The 23366-nt window shown below is 39.9% G+C and overlaps 1 protein-coding gene across 8 annotated transcripts in view; it reads left to right on the plus strand.

Annotated features, from left to right (window-relative positions):
* The first annotated feature begins 13891 nt into the window (after nt 1-13891).
* DNM3 (dynamin 3) overlaps nt 13892-23366 on the plus strand; it is a 524278-nt gene continuing 514803 nt past the window's right edge. For 2 of the 8 annotated variants that reach the window (XM_026509361.4, XM_048225441.2), the window contains exon 1: nt 13893-15108. In XM_026509361.4, coding sequence (XP_026365146.1) covers nt 14948-15108 — 161 coding nt within the window. In that variant the 5' untranslated portion in view covers nt 13893-14947. Of the gene's footprint in view, nt 15109-23366 lie in introns of all 8 variants that reach the window. The other 6 variants (XM_026509365.4, XM_026509367.4, XM_048225442.2 and 3 more) reach the window with 6 other exon arrangements.

The following is a 23366-nucleotide window of genomic DNA, read 5'->3' on the forward strand; positions in this document are numbered from 1 at the left end:
CTCTAGTTCCAAGATACTTCATCCCAAAAGGACACCCCATACCAGTTAAGCATTCCCCATTTCCTCCCTCTGCTCACTTCCTGGTAACTTCCAACCTGGGTTTTGTCTCTATGGATTTCTCTATTCTGCATGTTTCACGTAAATGGGATCATACACTATGTGTCCTTTTATGTCTAGTTATTTTCACTTAGCACAATGTTTTCAAGGCTCATCCATGTTACGGCACATATCAGTACTTCATTCCTTTTTGTCTGAATAATATCCCAGTGTATTTTTTATCCGTTCATCAGGTGATGGAAGTTTGGGTTGTTTCCACCTTCTGGCTATTGTGAATAATGCTGCTATGAAATTTGTGGCCAGGTTTTTTGGAATATCTATTTTCAATTTTGGGAGGGGGTGTATACCAAATGGAATTGCTTGCTGGGTAATATGCTAATTCTGTATTTAACTCATTGAGGAATCACCAAACTGTTTTCCACAGCAAGAGCACAATTTTATAAGCACACCAGCAAAAGTATGAGGGTTCCAGTTTCTCCATATCTTTGCCAACACTTATTTCCCATTAAAAAAATGTTAGCTCTCCTAGTTTGTGTGCAGTGTTACCTCACTGTAGTTTTGATTTGCATTTCCCTGGTAACAAATGATGCCGGGCATCTTTTCATTCCCCGTTGAATTTTAACTCAATGGCAATATTCTAAAGCTGAACTTTTCTGCCCTTGAGAGGATCTGTAGTATGATTTAGATGGCAAATTCTTGCATGTAGATTTGTTTAACTCTCTTTGCGTCATGTGGAATAGGCTATTATTTGCAAATAGAACCTAAGAAACACTCTTGGGCAGCAGTGTGGATATGGAAATAGATGAAGAACTTTTTCAGAAGCAATATTTATTAAAACTATACTACTAATAGAGCATTGATTTTTTTTTTTGCTCTGAACTTTTAGTTTAAAATCTGCCCTTAAAAAAAAAAAAAGAAAAGTCTGTCCTAGAAAAACAAACAAATGAGACAAATAACAAATCTCCCCCTTCATGGGCCTGAGTATCTCCTAAAACGGAGCAGCCCAAACTCATGAGTTTCAATACTTCCTTTATTGCTGTGTGACACTGACTTTTGACAAGCCTTCTCAGTCATATATTATTTAAGACATCCTTCTGTGTGTAATTTCCCACTTGTTCCACTGTGGAGAATGATGATGAGCTCCTACCAGTGTTGGCAGGGCTCTTGGGAAACTCTAAGAAGGAACCCACAAGTGAACTCATTGTGATGATGTTGTGAGGCTTTTCCCATGTAAGTCATCCATTTCACTATACCTGGCTTGGACTGGATTTCTCCTTCATTAAAGCCATTAATGGCCCTTTTTATGCCAACTTCTTGAGGCAAATGGACAGGGTAATGTGTCTCCAATTAGAGAAAGAGAAGACTGAGTGTCCCCAGAATAGTCTCATATCACAGTTAGGTTTGTTAGCTGCAAAAATAGATCTACATTAAAATAGAGAAATGTGGAAAATGATATGAAAATAGAAACCATATTGTGCACTACCTTTTTTGATAAGTAGGTTAGCTCTCTAGAATTCTTAAGTTTAGAAGAGATAAACTAAATAATATAGCACCAGCGTCCTCAGCTGATCTCGTATTGAGTTGGGTATTGGGGTCATGTCTGTGACCAGGCTCTGCTTAGGTTTTTCTTGCTGGTAATATTTTCTTCTTACTGATAAATCTCAACTTCCCATCTCTAAATGCCTCCAAATATTGTGAAAATTCTAGAATGTTTTTAATTGAGAGCTGAGAATCTATTAAAAAAAATTCCGTCCCACTCTCGAGAATAATGATATTCTTCTCATTCTGTCAATCATACTCAGAATTCCCTGAATTACCTAGTCAGTAGGGTCCTAGCTGGAGGCCCCTTGTAGAAAAGTAGTGCCTGCCTGGATGAAAATTGTCAGGATAATTGTTTTTCCTGGGGGTAAAGATATGTCAAAATGATTATTTTGGTAGGGAGAGAAGACAGCTAAGGAGAGTTGATGGTCTTCAGGTGGAAGGTCATGAGAAAGTTGCTGAAATCTGTTGTCTTTTGTCTGCCGTCTTCTATCTCCTGTTAGCAACATTAAAGGTCACTTTGGCAGAGAAATAAATTAGGTCAGTAAATAGTCATTGGATGAATCTGCTTTAGATGGATGAATTATAAGATCCTCAGCTGCAGTTTGCAATCATACTGATTTTGAGTTGTTGGAAACTGGTCTTGAGTATTCTGATAGATGCCATCATAGGACTGGGACATATTAAGAATATATAATGAGTTCCCATTCCTCCATCTTATTTGGATATTATCTGTTCAACAGAAATGTTCTCTTCTTATTCCTGGTAGGATTGCAGATAAATATAGGGTGGTCTGTTTTTATGGTTTTCATTTTTGATTTTTCTTCCCATATCTGGCAAGTCTACTTCCTGGACACTTAGCTAGATTACATTTCCCAGTGTTCCTTGCAGTTGGATGTGACTGTGTGACTGAGTTCTGCCAGTGGATTATTCGTGGAAGTGATGTATCATTTCTAGGAGTGGCCCATAAGAACCTCCCATATGTGCTCTCGTATGTTCTTTTCCCTTTGTGGTTGGCTAGAATGGAGACAAATTCTAGGGTGACTTTAAAAGTTGCATGTTGAAGTTGGCAGAGCTGATTGCATGGAGGAAGACTGCCCCATTAACTTGTTTACTTTTCTGTACTATACAAACCAAAAAAAATTTTTTTTACTGCATTTGAGCTATTTTGCATTTTGTGATCTATTATTTTTGTTACATAAGTAATTTACTTAACCAATAAATATGTCAGTGGGCTAAGTCATTTTTATTGGTAACTAAATTACTAAGTAGGGAGAAAACTTAGCATGAGACAGCTTACTCAATAAGGTGGAAATTATTTTTAACTTCCCAAAAGCAATGTTCTACAAGTGCCCCAATAGGATTTTGCTGTATATAAATGACTCTGAAACTTAGTACCTTAAAATAACAACAATCATTTTATTATCTCTCTCAGGTTCCCAAAGTCAGGAATTTGGAAAGGACTTGGCTGATTAGGATAACATTTATAGTGCAGTTCAGTTGAATAGGGATTTAATGTGGAAACCTATCTGGTGGAAGCCATGATTTATGCTATGCAGGGAAGTCAGAAAAGTAGATGACATGACTCTGACCATCAAGAAGCTTACAATACTACTAGACTTGCACACATATATAGGGACAAAATCATATAGAACACCTAGTTATGTTGTTAAAATCATTCATTCAACAAATATTTAGACATGTACTATGCACCATGTACTCTACTGGGCACTGGGTTTGTAACTATGAACAAAACAGACAAATTTTTTTTTCATGGAGCTTACTTTAACGTGCATGCACACGTGTGTGTCTGTGTAACAAATTGCAAACAAATTAAAATTTTAATTATATAGGATATTAGAATATGATAAATGCTGTGGAGAAAAATAAAAGTGGGGAGGAGAATAGAAATTGTGCGTGAGGGGGTACAATTTTGTTTTCAAGTAAGCTCTATGTCCAACATGGGACTTAAACTCATGATCCAGTGATCAAGAGTCACGTGCTCTACTGACTGACCCTCCCAGGTGCCCTGAGCGGTGCAATTTTAAGTGGAATAGTCAGGTAAAGAGTTACTGAGAAAGTAACATTTGAGCATAGACTTATAAAGAAGGTGAGAGGATGAACCTCATGACCATCTGAAGGATAAGTGTTTCAAGCAGAGGGAAGAGCAAGTGAAAAAGGGCCCATAAAGGAATGTGTTGGTTATTTTCAAGAAACAACAAAGAAATTTGCAGGGGAGAGCTGGAGAGAAAAGCAGAGTAAAAGCAGGATGCGGAAGTGAAGGGGAGGACCAGTAATGAAGGGCTTTTTAAGTCCTAGTCTGAGTAAGATTGGAAACCAGTGGAGAGCTTTTTGAGTAAAGGGGTGACATGTTGGGACTTACGTTTAAAAGGATTACTTTGGCTTCTGTTTTGGGAATAGTTAGTAGGAGGGTAAGGATGAAAGGGAGGCCAGATAGGAAACCATTGTAATAATCTAGGTGCTAGGTGGTGGTGGCTTAGACCACAGTTTAACAGCAGAGGTGGTCAGAAGCAGTCAGATTCTAGATATATTTTGAAGATAGATAGAGCCAGTAGGATTTCTTGATGGACTGAATGTATGGTGTGAGAGAAAGAAGTCAAGAAATACCATGTTTTTTGGCTTGAGCAGCTGGAAGTATAGATTTTCCACTAACTGAGGTAGGTAGGAAAAAAATGATAGATTAAGTGCTAGAGGTAAGATAGCATGTTTATATGTTGGTGGGATGTTCCAGTAGAGAGGGAAAAGTTAATGATGCAGTTAAGAAGAGAGAATTTCTATAATCAAATAAAGAAGAGAGTAGAATCCACTGCATATGTGGAGATCCTGTATTAGAAGTTTGGGTGGTCCATCTACAGAAACACTAGGGAAGGCAGAGCGTATGATCTAGAAGCTGGTAGATTGGTATTTGAGATGATGGGAGCTAGTGGAATTTCTTTTCTGATTGTTTCTACTTTCTTAGTGAAATAGGATACATACAATTCACCATTTGGGAATGAGGATGAGGGAAGAGACATGGAGGTCTGAGGAGAGAAGAGAAAATATGAAATTGTCATCTAGGAGGATTTGAGAGTGAATGGGCTATGGAAAGGCAATAGTATTACCAGGTCTATTTGAGGTTCAAGATTATTAACCTAAAGTGCTTCCTGTCATCACAGTAGTCTTTCTTTTCTTCCTAGCTATGTTCAGCTTCTTGGCTGCGGGAGTGGAAGAGTTGGATTTTCCCAAGGCCGAGTTTTGCTAAGTATGATAAATTGAGAGAGAAACGTGAAGTGTAGGGTGTATTCAAGGGAGTGCTTATAATGATAGATCATGCCGTTTAAACAAGACGAGGGAGTGAGGACATGAAAGGGGAGAGGCAGTAAACAGATGGTAGAATTAATTGGTTGTAGGTCCTTGTAGGGCTGACAGATTATTGCAGGTGGACACTATAGAGAGTGATCTCAAAAGAGAGTGGATGAGCTCTGAGTGGGGAATGTTTGGTTTTGAGATTACGGGTGGTTGTAGACTGAGGTACTGACAGGGACTACGGATTGACCCTGGGGAGGCAGGCTGAGATAGGGTGGACGACAAAAGTCTGGGGAGGGGGGAGGATGGAAGAACGAAGAGGACAGTGCTGGAGGTATCATCGACACTAATTGGAATCACTACGAAATAAGACAAGCATGTTGTTAGAGTGAGTCACAAACTAAAATCTTTGAAACCTGAGGAGAAAGAACAAGAGTTTGGCAGATGTTGGCAACAAGGAGAAGCAGGGGTGAAAAAACACTAATGACATAGATTCAAAGCTGGAACATTTTAGAGAATGGCTTAGAAGCAGCAACGAGGAACACTGAATAAACATACCCTACTTTTAGTCCTAGGATTCAGGAGGCATGAGAGAGATGACAGCTCCCATTTGCAACTACTCCAGTAGAAACAGGCTCCTCAGGGGAGAACCGGGTTTCCATTTCGTAAGTTTGGAGAAGAGGCGAGGATACAAGAGGTTTATTGCTAACAGACCATGGGGTGCAGAGGGCACAGTGGAGGTGTTGCCTGAGTGAGGGGATGGAGATGGAAGAGATGTGCAGCCTGTGGAAATCGTGAAGGCCCCATAAGTGGGCTACACATTATTAACAGTGGTGTCAGTTTGTTCCCCTGCCTGCCTCCGACTGACTCTCCCACAAACTGGGGCTCTGCGTGTGTCGTGTGTCCTAGTTCTCATCCGTCTAAAATGGATCTAGCTCCTGGAACAGAGAGGAGAAGCAGATAACCATGGAGCCCTCAGCCGGCGCTGCAAGATTAGCTGTAACTGTCAGTCACCTCTAACGGATCGCCCTAACAGAGGCTTCTCTCGATTTTCTCATTCTCTTTGGATTGAGACATCTGGATAGGGCAGAAAAGTCATGAAGAGTGCATCTCAACCTGGCAATGGGAAACTTCTGCCTCATTGTGGTGTCTAGCCCCTTTGGATTGTGAGGGATTTGTGTCAGTGGAGGAGGGGCCCACATTTCAACCTGATCCCTCTCAAAACAGCCGCTGCTGAAAATGGCTTTTAAAAAGAAACAGGAAGCACAAAAGAAAATGAATTTTTATTAGGATAGATGATAAATGGCTCATCCGAAACATGTGCACACTCATTCATAGAAAACATAATTGTTTTCTTGCTGCTATCTTGGCCTCCTTGGTGGAGCTGTTGTTTTGCAGATGTCAGTGGCCTGAAGGAGACTCTCCCTGCGTGTGTGTATGTGTGTGTGTGTGTGTGTGTGTGTGTGTGTGTGTGTGAGAAAAACTCCTGTTCTGCAGCGGGGTATAAGTAGAGCATGCCCTAATGGATTCAGAGGCATTTTTACACTGGAGTTACAGCTCCGTCTTTGCAGCTGAATTTTTATTTTTCACAATATAGTTCTTCAGCAATAAGGTGTTTGGCAATTTTCACCAATAAAAAAATAAATAAATTGCATAAAAGGGAGTTGGGGTTGAACCTGCCTGTTACCTTTTCTGTGAATTTTCTCGTTCTATTCTCTCAGCACATATCTGTCAGCGTTTACACTCCTAAAATAATTTATGTGGGGATGGAAGAAAAACAGAAAGAAAATAACTTCCTCAGGCTACTCTAAAAGGAGAAGATTTGGAGGGTCGTGTCGGGAAGCACGGAAACCATTTCATCAAACAGAGTGACAGGTGGATGGAATAGTGATGTGGTGGTAGAATCAAGGGTCTTCGGTTTTGACCTTTTGTCTATGAGACCTTGGGGTATTGACTTTTCACAGTGAGTTGCTTTTTGGCAGTTTTGATAAAGGACTCACTCTTCGATCTACAAACAGTTTTCGACGCAACTGAGGATGCTAGCCAGGGGGAGGGTTAGCAGGCTGAGGGGAACAGGGTAGGAGTGAGAGTTCTGCTGGACAGTCACTGAGGAAAGTCTAAAGAGGACCCTGAAGGGAGTGGGCATTTTTGGAGACCCTTGGCTCCAGAGATACTGCCTTCCTTTGCACAATTTTGCCAGAGATTATACTTGTGTCATCAGCTACCTTGATTCTATTCTAAATTCTTTTCAAACTGTACACAGAGAACAACACAAATTGTAAAAGAATTAAGCTTCATTGTAATTTCTCCATCAAAGTGAATCTCAGCCCATTTTTGCCTCCTCTTCAGTCATTGCTTTCTGGACGTTCTTGCTTGTGCTTATTTGTGAAAATATATCTCGCTTTCTATTTTTTGTGTTTGATTCCTAGTGAACTGTTACTTTCAACTACACTTTCTGGTTGGTTATTTCTGGGCTCTTCCTAAGAGTGAACTCTTCCCCAGTTCTAATTTGCCAGATGAAGGAATCCTAACATTGATGAGATACATGAATAGTAAGATACTTGAAGATATTTTTATCACATATTTATCACACAAATCATGTAAAAATTATAGTTAATCAAGAAAGCCCTTTGGGTAATTAATAAAATATATTTACAGTTCCTGGGTAGATTTGGATAATTATAAATAAAACATTTAATAGTCATTTGATGCCACGCAGTTTATAGAATATTTTAGTGTTCATTATTTATTTGATTTCACAGTATTTCTATGAATGAAGAACAGACATTAATATTCCCATTTTACAGATGAAATTAAGGGCTAGGAGGGTGAATCACACAGCCAGTAGGAACTTGAATCCCAATCTGCTGACTTAAGGTCATGACAACCGAAATAATTTATGTAAAGATAAAAGCCGCTCTTGTTTACAGAAAGTAATTTACCAGGCATTTTTCAGTCTCAATATAGGTTTGGCAAATGTAGGTACTATATATCACAAGGTTCAAGGTTTTCTTATGGGGATAATCCAAGTATGGTACACTGAAGCACATCAGGGAGTGTCTCTAGTAGTTCTGCCTACGTGACATTGGTCAAGTTACCTAGCCTCTTCTATTTCTCCCAATTTTCTTAATTGTGAAAGGGGAATTCTATTGCTGTCTGTTAGTAGTTCAAAAGTAGCTGTGATGTGAAAATGGTTTGTGGTTGTAAAGCAGTATCAAAAGTTGTCAATATTGTTCATTACCACAATCTTTGGCGAAAGATCCAGGAGGGAGGGAACTAGGGTTCGACTGGGCCTCACAGGTATGCACAGGAGATGAACTTTTCCAAGGTTTACGTTCTCCTGTAAAATGAAAGAGAGGAGACCATGTGAAATGGGGAAAGTTGTCTTAGGACACTCTCACTCTGGTGTGTTTATGGGACCCTTTCCACTCTTGTCCCAGACCCCCTTCCTGAGCTGATGTTGATGGAATATAATCTTCTCTAAGAAATAGTTTTTAATGGCTTAAGGTGTTTCTTTCCCTTCTCTAAGTGATGTTTTCCTGTCGATATAATACTCAGGAATCCCAACAGAATAACTCTATATTGGCAGAATTTTGGAGTCATCACAAGGTTCTTAGAGAGTAGGAATATTTAATTTTGTCCTCTCAAAACACAGCATGATTATGGCTGCCCATTACTAAGGTTATCCCTAGACTGAGACTATCATACTCTGTATTACCATTACCTGTCATATAGGTGTGTGTCATAAATGCCATAGATTATTTTTATTGGAGTATAATTTACGTATAACAAAATGTACCACTTTAACTTTACAGCTAACTGAGTTTTGGCAAACATATACAACCACATAACCATCAGCACAGTCAAGATAGAGATTCCACAAGCCCCCTTGCAGTCAATATCCTGTCCCCACCGTCAGCCCCAGACTGCTTCCTGTCATCACAGATTAGTTCTGGTCTCTCTAGAATGTCATATAAATGTATTCATACAGGATGCAATATTTTATGTCTGGCTTATTGATGCCATAGATTATGGCATATGCTTTAAGCAAACAAAATTCAGCTCAGGTACCTACTTTCTTATAGTTTTGGTCAGTCTCCAGTTTAGTATACTTGGCTAATGATAGTTCCAGTGACTGTAGTGCCCTGGGGTTTTAACATTTCTGTTGTTTGAGTTAGAAAGAAATGTTCCCCATTTTAAAATCCTAGTTATCACTTGCCAGTTATTAGCTGCCAGTGAGTGGCAAGGACTTGGGGGCTCAAGGAGCTCGTGGACTCTCCTGCTTCTATTTGCCATGTTATTTTCACCTTATATTACACAACACTTTTGTTGTTGACAAGCTGGTGTGTATGTAAACCAACTATGGTCCAGCCAAATGGAATTTTTATTCAATTTTAAATTGCAAGAGTAATACATATTCATTGTAGAAAATTTGAGAAGAAAATGGAAGAGGACAATAAAAATTTTCCATCCTTTCTCATGGAGACTAACATTAAATTTTTGGGCACGTTTCTTTCTAGTTTTTTCCCCTAGACCTTCCATCAGGCAGACATGAAAATACTATGTAAAAAAATTTTACATCCTGCATTTTTCATTTAATATTTTATTCATAGCATTGCTCTGTGTCAGTGAAAAATCTTCATAAGCATATTTTAAATGGCCATTATAGCTTACCTATATACATAAAATATTTTTATATTTTTAATGATGATATAAAATTATATATAATATACAATTAATATATAATTATCCCTGTATATCTCTATCTGTATAAGTTTCATAATTCAACAAATGAGATTTAAAAAGCACCAGTGGGGGGGCCCTCCTTTTGAAAGCAAGCCTATGTGATTTCTATTCTACTTCGGTAGGTGTGGATTATGCTTACAGCAGAACACAGCTATACCTATTTGATAGAAGGAGGCACAAACTGGCTGCTAAATCAGACTTCAGTGATGTAGAGAGTGCTTCCTAACCCTTCTGTTTCAATACCTTAAGCTTGCCGATTGGTATTTCTAGCCCTGCAGGTGTGCAGATTCAGCCATGCTTCCATGGGACTACTGGTGAGAGTCCATCTGTCAGATCTCAAATTGACAGAAGTGATAAGGGTAGGAGACTGGAGTGGTTCTTCCAGAGTTATTTTGCTTCCTGATGACAGCGAAGGAAAAATATGGACAATAAAACTGGGAGTCTTTACTTTCTGACCCCTGCTCTTGGCTGAAGGAGAGAAGCCCCGAGAGACCTAAGTACCAACTAGGATGGCTATGGGGTTGAACATCTGTGTGTCTACACTGGATGTTCACTGGTTTTCACAGAACTCAGAAGATGCTTGCAGACAAACTGATGTGCTGTAAGATCTAAAATCCGTCCAAGTGACAACCTTCGGAGAAAGAACTGTAGGACTTGAATAGGTCCTAAATTGTACACAGAGTAATACTATAATTTACCTAGTGGCACTTGCAAAGATTGACATGACAAATGCTTAAAGTTTTGGTTCAGATGCTTCATAAATATTTATCGATTACTGAGCTAGGCACTGTGGGAGATATATGAGATGTGGCTCTGCAGTAATGTGACCGATTTTTTAAAAAACCACGAATTCCTAAATCATATATTCAAGTATGTGCTCTTTTTTCAGAAGTCAAATATTTTTCCAGAGATGTTTTCACTATTCAAAACTTTTCTAATGCCTTAGAGTTTGCTTTCAGTCTGTAGCATATTTTTAAACTATATGTCTACGTAAGATACATATATTTAAACATATATATTTAATTCTTAGAATTAGCCGAAAGTTATTTGGTACCAAGTCCTATGAATGTTGTAGGAAATCAACATGGATAATATTCTGTTCATCTGAAATGATGTGTGACTGTGGAATAGAGTCTGAGTTTTTGGATCAGGTTTATTAATTTCAAAGGAGGCATTCCACTGATACTGTATGAAATGCAGCATAACTGCAATAGGCTTGTTGCTTCTCAAAATGACCCTGAAGGAAAATACTCATTTCACTAACAGTTCTGATGTGTTCATTACAGTTAGGGAGCCACACCTGAAAATGGCTGTTAACCTTTAGGAATCTTCTGCCTCATTAGGAAGGTGCAATGGAAACAAGTGTGATAGAGAGCAGGAATCGGCATTCATCACTTGGTGCTGGAGCAGGGCTGAGGTGATCATGTGATGCAGTCAGGAATCAGGGGCGGCTGACCGGGCTCCCGTTTTCAGCTTTACATCCACCCTCAAAGGTGTAGGTTGTCTTTGCGTCAAAAATTCCCCTCAGACTTTCCCCTTCGAGTTTTCATTTTCTTTGCTGTTTGTTTTATTCAAATTAATTTATGCAAAAAGCATGTTGAGTGTATTAAATTTCTCCTGGTTCCATGTTATTGCAGAACTGGCTCTGGAAATGGGAGGTAAAGAAGGAAACCAATTAGCAAAAGTAGTTCAGGTTGGTTTCTTGAAGTAGGTGGGTGGGACTGATTTGAATGAAGTTCTGGAGAATAGAGATGACATGCGTGGCTTCAGTGCACATGAAATTCAAATTTATATAATGATTATACATTCTCTGTCTAATGCATGGTAACATTGTCTTTTACATTAGAATGCGAGATACTCAGGGCAAGGGCTAATGCTTCTGAGTTTTTTGTATTCTTCATAGCACAGAGCAGAGTGCAGGACAGATCATCAAGGCCTCCCCAGATGGAATTGTTACTCCCTGATTCCCATCTTGTTTTCCCTTTTTTCCTTTAAGCAAACATGGTGTCTGAGTCTTCTCAGGCTGCCATAAGAAAATATCGTAGACTAGGGTAGCTTAAACAACAGAAGTTTATTTCCTCAAAATTCTGGAGGCTGGGAAGTCCATCATCAAGGTGCTGACCGATTCGGTTTCTGGTAAGGACTCTTCTCCTGGCTTTCAGATGGCTGGCTTCTCACTGTGTCCCCGCATGGCAGAGATAGAGCAAGCTTTTGTAAGGACATTAGTCCTACTGGATCAGTGCTCCACCTTTATGACCTCTTTTAACCTTATTCTTTTTTTTTTTTAAAGATTTTATTTATTTATGTGACAGAGAGACAGCCAGCGAGAGAGGGAACACAAGCAGGGGGAGTGGGAGAGGAAGAAGTAGGCTTATAGCGGAGGAGCCTGACGTGGGGCTCGATCCCATAACGCCGGGATCACGCCCTGAGCCGAAAGCAGACGCTTAACGACTGCGCTACCCAGGCGCCCCATAACCTTATTCTAAATACAGCTACACTGAGGGCTTCAACATATGAATTCTGAGTAGAAACAGGTCAGTCCATATCACCATTGGAATGGAACACTTATTACATTGTGTTGTGATAATTTGTTTATGTCTATCCCCCGTTGACTATGGTGCCCTTAGGTGCTAAGCCCTGTGCTAGGCATTGAGAATCACAAAGATGGATCTTGCCTTCAAGGAGCTTATCATTAGTTGTATTTGCTTTCTGTGGCTGCTATAATGAATTAGCACAAACTTAGTGGCTTAAAACAACACAAATTTGTTATCTTACAGCTCTATAGGTTAGAAGTCTGACAGATCTCACGAGCTAAAATCAAGGTGTCAGCGGAGCTGCGTTCCTTTTAGAGGCTCTAGGGAGAACCTGTTTCCTTGATTTTTCTAGCTTGGGAGGCTGTCAACATTTCTTGGCTTCTGGCGCCCCCCCACCCTTCCATCTCAAAGTCAGCAAAGTTGCATCTGTGACTATTCTTCCATAGTCACATCTCCCTCTGAAACAGCCAGGTAAATCTCTCCGCTCTTCAGGACCCACGCCATTAGTCTGGGCCCATCCGGATAATCCAGCATAATCTACCCATCACAAGGTCCTTAGTTTAATCACATCTGCAAAGTCCCATTTGCCATGTCAGGTAACATAGTCACAGTTTCTGGAGATTTAAATGTGGACATCGTTGGTAGGGGGACATTATTCTGCCTATCACATTAGTGGAAGAAAGAGACGTGTAAATCAGAGATTCAATGCAATGTGCCAAATGCAATAATGAAAATCTATTCAGGGTACATATATATGGGAAGAATACAAGAAGGTAGTTAACAAATGATAGTTATAAATGAGGCACTGGCAGCAAAGACGAAGAGGATGAGGTGGGTTCTAGGGAGGTAGAGTGGGGATAATTTGGGATCCAACTTGATGTAGGGGATGAGGGAGAGAGAGAGAAAGGAGTAGAATGACTTCCAGATTCTGGATTGGGACTTGGCAGATCTCTTGCTGAGATAGGAAGCAAGCTGGAGGGCATGGTTAGTTGCTTTTCATGTCCTTTTATCTTCATGACTACTCTGGCTACAACCGTGTGGAGGATGGAGACGTGATTCCTGGAAAAGCTATGTTGGGCAGATATCCTATTAGGGATACAGTTCAGTGGAGGAGATGATGCATTCAGCTTTGTCTTTCTCTTTTGCTTTTTTAAAAAAGTTGAGATACAATTTGCAGTGAAATGCACAGATCTTAAATGCTTAGTTCAATGAGCCCACGAATGTATACTCATATCCAAATCAAGATACAGAACATTTCCATCACTTTACAAAGATAGTCAATACCCACAACTCAAAGGCAATCAAAATCTATCAACACAGATAATTTTACCTATTTCACAACTTCATATAAATGGAAGCATACAATATGTACTCTTTGGTGTCTTCACTCAACATAATGTATCTGAGATTGAACTATGTTATTGCTGTATCAAACATTCCCTCCTTTTTGTTGCTTGGAAGTATGCCCAGATCATACCGGCTCATTCATTCATCTTTTGATGGGCATTTGGATTATTCTTAGTGTGTTGGTCATTTGGACATTTTTTACACAAGTCTTTTTAGGGTTAAAGGGTATTTTATAGTATTAAATGCTGAGATTAGAAAAGAGGAGTTCAGTTTTGAGTAAGTTAAGTCAGAGGTACTTGTGGGACATTCAAGTAGTGAGGTCCAGGACCAGCTGGAGTTCAGTCTGTGGTAAAGGAGAGAGAGGTGGGCTAGCAATTTAGATTTCTGTAGTTGCTAGCCAGAATGCGGAATTAAAGCCAGGGCAAAATCCTCAGGTAGAGTATAAGAAAGAGTATAAGAAAAGGCCCATAAATTAAATCCTGGAGACCATGTGTATCTATTTGTAAAGACGAACCCTCTAAGGAGACTGAGCAAGTATGACCATTTATCTTTGTGTCTCCATCAGCAGGCAAAGGACCCGACGCCCAGGCACGTCTCAGTTTGCCAAATTTAACAGAATGTGTGCAGAGTACACGCTCTTTGATAGACCCTAACGGAGGAAATAGATGGGTAGGAGAAATGGCATGAGGAGTCGCAAAGGTCGGAATGAGTGTGGTAGACTGAAGAGAGGGAGTGGTTGGGCATAAGTATGACAGGCTCCTCCTAGCCTCGACGGGGCTGGGAGATGGAATCGTTGGAGTTGAATAATTAAGTAGGGTCAGACTACGCAGGTCCCGAAATGGATGTCAGAGGGCAGAATTTAGACTCCACAGGCCGGCCACCTTGAGAAGAGCTGGGTTCTGAAGTAGGGCGTGAGAACATGAGATTTGCTTTTAGGAAGTGACTCTGGCGGCGACGGAGGTACTGCTGCTACTGCTGGTGACAGGGCTGAGTGGTTATCAGTAGGGCTTTGCAGAGGTCTTTGGCTTTGTAGCTGCTGCTGACTCCCTGACCAAGTGCTGTAACTGTGCCTCTGAACCTTGGTAGCAGGAGACAGAGGTCGTGGCATCTGGCCGCAGCTGGGAGGCAGTGCGTGCGCGCCGGGCCGAGTGGACACCCTCCCGCGGAATTGCAGCCAGGCGGGGCGCGGATGGGGCGGCCGAGGAGCCAGGCCACGCCCCTCCCGCCCGCGCAGGCGCGCTGCGGGCCGTTAGCTGTCAGGAGCCGAGCGGCTGGAGGGCGGCGGGATCCGACGTCTGCGCTGGAACCCGCTGACAGCACCCAGCGCGGCAGGGGCGGCAAGAGCGACGCGGCCCCAGCTCCCCCGCCAGGTCGCAGAGGAGAGCAGGGACCCGCGGGCGGCCGACGACGCTGGCAGGATGGGGAACCGAGAGATGGAGGAGCTGATCCCGCTGGTGAACCGTCTGCAGGACGCCTTCTCGGCTCTGGGACAGAGCTGCCTGCTGGAGCTGCCGCAGATCGCCGTGGTGGGCGGCCAGAGCGCCGGCAAGAGCTCAGTGCTCGAGAACTTCGTGGGCAGGTGAGCGCGCAGGGCGCGGGGGGCGGGGCTGGCGACCCCGCTCGGGGCCGTTGGAGCGCGCCCGGGCGGCGGGAGTCGGAGGGCGGACGGGGGGCTGAGGCGCAATGGAGGGCAGAGCGGCGGCGTCCGTGGGGCGGGCGGGGTCGTCCCGGCTCCAGGCATCCTCCGTCCCCCCCCGCGCCTGGTGGCCCTCCTGTCTGTCTTTCATCCTGCGATACAAAGCCATTTCCTCTCCGTCCTCCGGTCGGGGAGTCAGGGGAGGGGGTCCGCCCGGGATCGACTTCCCCCCCGCCCGGTGCGCCAGCCTCGGGTAGCCTGGATGCGCAGCGCGCCCGGGAGCTTCCCAGTCCGCGTCTCCTCTGTTTTCCCGGCTCCACATCCCCCTCCTTTTCCTGTCAGCCTCCCTGAGGCTCTCTGCGAGGCTTTGGGGTTTTATCCCCCCCGCCCCCCGCGGAGATGCTGTCCTTCTAGCCCCGGTTCTCGGCTCCGCTCAGCTGTCTACTGTTCGAGACAGTCGTCCCCTGCCCCTAGCAGGGGAGGCGGGGTGTGAGGAGAAAGAAACCGTTTGTTGTGGTGAAGCTTCATCCAGCCACGCTTCCCCACCATTCTCCCTAAGAGTCGAAGAATAAAAGGTGGTGTGTTCGCGTGTGCACCTATTCACAGCTCCAGGCTTATGTCAGAGAAACCAAGGCACAGACTCCGAGGGGGGTGAACGTGGACTTGTGTTGCCCAGATGCCATGTCATTCCTGCATCATCTCGGAATTGACCAGCATCTTTCTCGCACTCTCTCTGCGCCCCCTCCCCCAGCATCATCTTCCGTTCCCTATGCTCTCCTCTGTCCTGCGAGTCTTCAAGATAAAATGTTGAATCTAAATTATAGTTATGGGTTTCGTCGTGACTCTTAACACAGAAAGAGCTAAAGAATTAATTTTTGAATTGGGAATCGGCATTTCTTCCACTGAGCAATTCGTGAGAGATTAAGTTACCTTAACGGCCTCGCCTGGGGAGTGCAGACATTTGCCAAGAAAAGCCCGTTTGAAAGCATTACGAAATCTGAAATCTGTTTCATATAGTAAACCAGGTAGAAAGGCACAGCAGTGAGACAGGGGGCCGGAGTGGGGACAATCCAGAGATTGTACTTTACTCTTTTTATTTGGTTGGTTAAGTGATTTTAGATTCAGAAGGTTCCTGTTCCCTTTTTTCTTTTTTTGTCAGTGTTTGGTGGTGTGTAAAATTTCGATATTCCCACATCTCCTTTGGGAATGTTAGTATCTATAAAGTGAATATTCTTCTCTCTTAGCTGATGCTCTGTCTGATGATACTCTTCGATTTTTCCTTGTATGAACTGGAAAGCTTAGAATCCTAATAAAAAAGTAAAATTGCTGACAATTGGTTGGTATCTTTGCGTAAGTCTCTTAATCACTTCACTTCGGTTTTACCATTTTGAGTGATGAGAAAAGTGATGGTAAAACATTTTGCATACGTCATCTTAGACTAATGGTGAAGTGATGGATGAATGTGATTTCAAACATATACATAGGACCGTCATACTAATTAAGGGTTTTACTTTTTTGGATTTACTGTCAATGAAATTCACTAAGTTTAAAGTGGTATTCATAAGGAAAGTGAGGTTTGAGGACAATGTATTTTTGAATTTTCAAACTCCAGGATATTTAACATGGTACCTTAATAGTCATATAACTACTTTTGTTTTTTAAACAAATACTTTAAGATTAAAATAGTAAGTAATTCAAATGCAATTACCATATTTTTATGCATCTTTCATATATTTACTTGGATGGGCCTGTATTATAAATGCATTGTTTGTGTCAAGAGCTTTTGAACCTAATGTCAATTTTAGGCATGTATCTCAATTCTGTCCTGACACACTTCTTAATGCTGTAATAAAATTGTATACATTTCCCCTTACTAGCTATAGTCTTTTAAAATGAGAATTTCAAAAAAAGAGATATGGAAGAGTAAATTATTTTAGCTCAAACATTTTTCATGATAGAATGAAAAATAGGGACATTATAAGCATTATACAAATCAGAGCATTTAGCAAAATACATTAATGCTTTGTTATACTTTTTAAAAAAGTTTTACCAATAATTAATTACTGTTATAATATCAAATCAAAGAAAAGGATGAACATAGAGGGAAAAACTCATTTAATAAATATATAAAGGCTTTATTATCTGTAGAGATAACACTTGCCTAGCAGAGCTTTATATATTAGGAAAAAAATTAATTAAAAAGGTCATTTGACTTTAATAAAGGTTTCGGTCATTGAATTATTGAGGAATCTAATTTCTAATTATAAACCAACCTTAGGGAAAAATGAGTTCTCAATTTTGAAAGGAGATTGGTCCTAGGCAGAAAAAAACTACTCATATTCCACTATAACCTTTTATCTTTTTGTTATCCAGAAATTTTGCAATAAAGATAAGGTCCTTTCCTTTAAGGATGAAACTTTCTTCTTTTACATGTAGCTGTTTTCATTTTAAGACTCTGGCGTATGTACAGTTATCAAATATAGTCATAAAACAAGGGGGTCATTGCTTGTGTGGATTGTGTTTGCTCTCATGTAAGCTTGTTGTCTTCAAAATAATGATGCATTTTCCTCAATATTTAGCAATCCATATTTAATGGACTATTTTCTTCTCTCAGACAGTTTACATTGATTTTTTCTTTTTGAAAGCACTGAATGAATTTGGTTGTGAATGTGTTTACTTCATTTAACTGTAGCTGTAAAATCCAATTTTGGGGTGACAAGTTTGAGATTGTTATGAATAAAATGAGTCATGAATGAACTACTTGTTTGTGATTTTCTTTCTGAAGTGATGAATTTACATATTAATGTAATATAGTGTGAGTAACCATATTGTTCTTTTGGTTGTTTAGATGAGATATAGACTGGCAGTGAGAGGCAGCGTAAGGTCTAGTGAGTAGAAGCTGAGACCCATGGTGTGAATATAGGGGTGTATTATCTGGTGTGGGGGTCTGCCCATTTGTTTGGTTTGTGTATGGAAGAACTGAATTTACTCAACTACTTTCATATCCAGTTTTTTTTTTTTTTTTGCAGTGAGATGATGATACTGGTTAACATTTATTGAGAGTTTGCAGTGCATCTGGTCTATTCTAAAGGCTTTTACATGGGTAATCTCATTTAATACTCATAAAACCTCACAAAGGAAGGTACTCTTATGAGTTTCATTTTACCGAAGAAGAAATTGAGATTTAGAGAGTTTGAGTAACTTGCTGATGGCTAATTTAATTTAACATAAAAACAGTGGAGCTAGGATCCAACCTGAGGTGTCTAGGCTCTGTACCTATCCTCTAAAACCTCTGTGCCACATTGCTCCCTCCATACTTAGATATACCAAATCCTCTGATTAATACTTTAACTTCTTTCTTTGATGACACTTAAAAGCACCACCTAAATGAACAAGAAGCTGCCATATTAATAGTATTATTCATATTTATTTATGTCTACTTTGTCTCATTTCACAGAAGATTTGAGGCAACCCCTTAGGCAGAAGCAACATTAGTTAAAGGATAAGTACCTTTCTTTACTATATTAGACATTCTTGAAGGGAGCTCTAGCATGTAATTGAGTTGTTTATTTAAGTATGTGTTTAGAGTTCATATAACTTGTTCATGGAGGTGTTAAATGAAAACTGTACTAGTCGCTAATGTGCAGATGTTTTATAATGATATACTTGTTAAAAACATTAGCTCTTTAATGCTAATTATATAGGCAGAGAATTCCACATTATTTTATTCTAGCCTGAGTGGTAAATAGACTTTTAATTTTGTACAAGTAGAATAGGTTTTGTGATTAATGATTAAAAAAAGACTTTTTTATTTTATTTAATTTATTTTTTGGAAAAAAAGACTTTTTTAAAGTGGCTATGTTGAGAGAGTGCATTTCAATGTGGAAATGTCAAATGTATATTTATTTAATTGTGATGTTTTAAAGACAAATATGTTGATTATCAAATTAAAGTTTTTTTGAGAGAGAATCTTAATAGCCATTTGATGCTGTTGTTGCAATGGACATAACCAGATAATTTTTTAAAAAATCTGTAAATTATTTATATGGCTTAGATAGATACTACTCTATTCTTAAGTCTTTTGACTGACTTCAAGAGAGTAGTTAAAAATTAAGGAGGGAAGAGTTCTCTAATTGCAAATGAGATTAGACTTAGAAGCTTTCATATTATTATTATTATTTTTTTAAAGATTTTATTTATTTATTCGACAGAGATAGAGACAGCCAGCGAGAGAGGGAACACAAGCAGGGGGAGTGGGAGAGGAAGAAGCAGGCTCATAGTGGAGGAGCCTGATGTGGGGCTCGATCCCGTAACGCCGGGATCACGCCCTGAGCCGAAGGCAGACGCTTAACCGCTGTGCCACCCAGGCGCCCCAGAAGCTTTCATATTATTAAACTTAATTCAGAAATAGGTTTGTATTGAGGGAAAATATTTTTTAAGTATCAAAGCATCTGAATTAGTGAATATTTTTCAACAAATGGCTTTCAGGTGTTAAAATTATTATGTAAATGGGTGCTAACAAAAAGTTGTGATAATTTTTGAAAATTGTGCTTCATGGTTCCCAAGTGTCTATTTAAATAAAGAATCAGAAACATGAACTTTTTGTTGTTCAACAATGAATTGCTAAACCAGAAATTACAAAGATATTTTTGTTGAATTAACATACATGATGTACTTCAGGTTATCACAAATTTACAGTTGGTAGGATTTAAGTACCACAATCAACTTAATTCTTTTTATTAATAGTATCTGAGAAGCAATACAACTAGGTAAACTGGATTGGATAGGATATCTCTGTTTTGGAATATACTTTTGATTAACAGATATCAAAAGTGCCCTTGATTAACTTCTTTAATGAATTTGGATAGCAGTCATCCAGAACTTTTGAGGAATGGAAACTTAATAGTTACCTATGCTATTATGCTAGAGATTAGGCTATTGGGTTATCTACCAGTGGAACATACATTTATTATATTAGGTGTTTTTCTTTAGTAGTACCTTTTGTTAGGGCTAGTAAATGGAATTAAATGATGATGTTTTATTTATTACTATAATTTACTTGATATTGAGGGGACTACAAGCAGCTGAATGACCTAGGTGATTTTTTTCCTCTCCCACCAGAGCCGAGTCAAGAGAGCCCTGAACAAATGTACTGTATAGAATAATCCAGTTTTTCTGTATGGCTAAACTTTTGCCCACCTCTAAGTCTGCTTTGTAATTTCTCACACTCTCAGCATTAATTGATTAATTAATTAATTAAAAACTTTTGGGGGGGAGGGGCAAAGGGAGAAAAAGAATCCCAGGACCCTGAGATCATGACCTGAGCTGAAATCAAGAGTTGGACGCGTAACCCTAGCCATCCAGGTGCCCCTCAGCATTAATTTAAAAATCCCAATGGATTAAATAATGCTGAACACATTTTTATAAAGTGGAAGGAAGAAGGAGGCCAATGTTTGTTTAGCCTTACTGGGTTGCTGGCATAAATACTGTTAATATACTTTCCATGCTTTCCTTACTTTACCTGTTTTTACATCCCCATGTCCATAGGGGAAGAAACTCAGGGTTAGAGACGAGTAATTTGTGGAGGGTCACATGGCTAGTAAGTGGCCAAGCTGAGATTTAGCTTTGGATATGACTCCTATTGGTATTCTTGGGAAATATGAGCAAGTCAAGTCAATGAACATGTATTTATTGAGTTCTGAGTATACTCGGTAAGAATATAGCAGAAAGTATGAATGCCTAGAAGCTGGTGTATATATAAAAAGAGAACTGACAACATAAGGTATGAGATCTCAACTTTCAAGTGGTTTTGTAAAATAAATGCAGTTGGGTATAATGCAAACTGGGACAAAATAATTTATACTATGTCAATTTATTTTTACAAAAAAGAAAAAAAATGGACAACCCACAATTCTGAAATTGAATTGGGATATAAGAGAGAAGAGGACAATATATGAGTTTCCAATGTCATTTGGCAGCTAGTCTCATTTTAACTCCAAGGCTGCATGTGCTGAAGTATCGATGTCAAAGTGGGGAGGTGGTTATCTGTGTCTCAGTGTCTGACGCCACAACAAAGCGTTGAATTTAGACTATCACTTTATCACAGAGAGATAGTATGTGCTGGAGAGGGCCTGAGAGAAGAGTAGGAGGAAAGAAAAAAGGTTGGAGAGATTAAAAATATAACTGGATGCCGTGAAGGCTAAGTGGGAGTGGGATCGATTAGGCCAACTGCTCTATAAGGACCTCCAAGGTGCTAATGCTGAAGGGAGTGGAATTCTATTTTCTTTTTAAGAATAAGGCATTTAGCTAAGGTAGTGAAGTAAACTGAAGACGAAAGGTCAGGGAAAATGTTCCAAAGGCAAACCTGAGAGTGGAATGTGTTGATATTGTTTAGAAGTGGGGGAGGGGAAAGGAAGAGAGTTGACACTAAACGATTTGCATTTCTTGAGTTAAACACTGTGCTGACAAATTTAGAGGGTTTATTAATATCAAGTTGGTGGTGTTTTGTTTTATTTTTGTTTCTGTTTTGTTTTTGTTTTATCATAGGTAGCTTAGCTTTGCTGTTATCAGTAGCAAGGACAGGCACTTCACTAGGTTCTGTAAGAAACTTTCTTCAGTCTTACTTTCTTTGCTAACTTCCTGGAGCTACATTAGGATACAGAGAAACCAAAGATTTGCCCAAGGTCGGAAAGAGAATCAGAGTTGAGTTGAGTTTGGAACTTGGTGTTCAGAACTGGGAGCCTTGTTCAGGCCGTCATCTTCTTTCCCTCCTCTTATTGTTTTAAAGTGCCTCCTTTTACCCTCACTTTGCCTCCTTCTTTTCCCATTCCTTTCCTTTGGACCAATCTTTCCTCCTCCTTGATATTTCCCTCCATTACTTTACTTGATAGCAAACCAGCAGTGATGTTTCATCCCCCCACCCCCTCATACGCAATAGTGGAAGGAAACAGGGAGCAGGATTTTTGTCAGGCTTAGGCTTAGACCAGGTAATTTGGCTGAGATAATACACACTAGTATATTTGGGACTTTTAGGAAACAGGCCCAGGGAGAGACTAAATGAAATAGTGGGTGTTTTCACACATTATTAATGTTTTCCCACCACGTGGGTATGTCTAGACAGTTGTGCCTGGGATGGTCACTGATAGACCTTGCTTAAACCAAGGAAAGCTTCTGAAAAGTTGAGTGTAAGTAAATAATATAAATATGGAAAGGTTGCTATTTTAAGAAATGAGTTAACTTTTTGGTAAAATGAAATATATGTATTGGGTAAGAATCCTCACCCTTCAGCTTTGCCTGTTTTATATTTTTACTTTTTTTGTGTTTGTATTCTTGGAGTGGGGCCCATTGATATCATAGAAATTATTTTAATAATTAATTTCAACAAGCATTAATACTGTGTTAAATCCTTAATGTTAATTGATTAGAAAGGCAAGATAGTTGTTGAGGAAAAGGATGATATATTTAATCCATGAATTATGTGAATGATACAGGACCGCTTTAGATCTTGTTTTTCTCTGACATCCTGCTGAAAGTCCTCTATTTCTAGAAGTTTAAAGTGTGTGCCTCAGTGCTCTTTTGTGACAGTTCTCATTTTCATTTCCCACTGCTTCAAGGTCATGATATACCCACGAATAACATATGTGTACCTATTAGAAGTGGGTAGGGCTTCTGAAGGACCTCATTGTCTATTGTTTCAGTGGCTTGGGACTGAAAAGACAAATCCATTTAAATTAGTAATTTTATGGGTGACTAATCTTATTTATGGTATTTCTTTTCTTAGATCACAAAAATCCAGTATTTGAAAAGGACTCATCATATCCTGGTGATAGAGTGCAGGCTTTGCTCACTGGTGTTTCAGTCTTGCCTCTGACTCATGTTAGTAGCATGCTCCTCAGCAAGGCACTGAACCTCCCTGGGACTTAATTTCCTCATCTGCAGTATAGGCATAGTAATACAAACTTTATTTTTTTTATGTGCATGTGAGTTTTAAGTACGATAATATATAGCGTATGGCCCATAATATGCATTCAATAATTGATGGCTGTGATATTATGATTTATAAGAAAAACATATATTTGATCATTTAGGACCAAAATATATTTCTATTATTTTTTTATGAAGATCTTATTTATTTATTTGGGGGGCTGGAGGAGCAGAGGGAGAGGGACAAACAGACTCCATGCTGAGTGCAGAGCCCAGTG

The sequence above is a fragment of the Ursus arctos genome, unplaced genomic scaffold (genome assembly GCF_023065955.2).
Source record: "Ursus arctos isolate Adak ecotype North America unplaced genomic scaffold, UrsArc2.0 scaffold_2, whole genome shotgun sequence".
Classification (NCBI taxonomy): Eukaryota; Metazoa; Chordata; class Mammalia; order Carnivora; family Ursidae; genus Ursus; species Ursus arctos.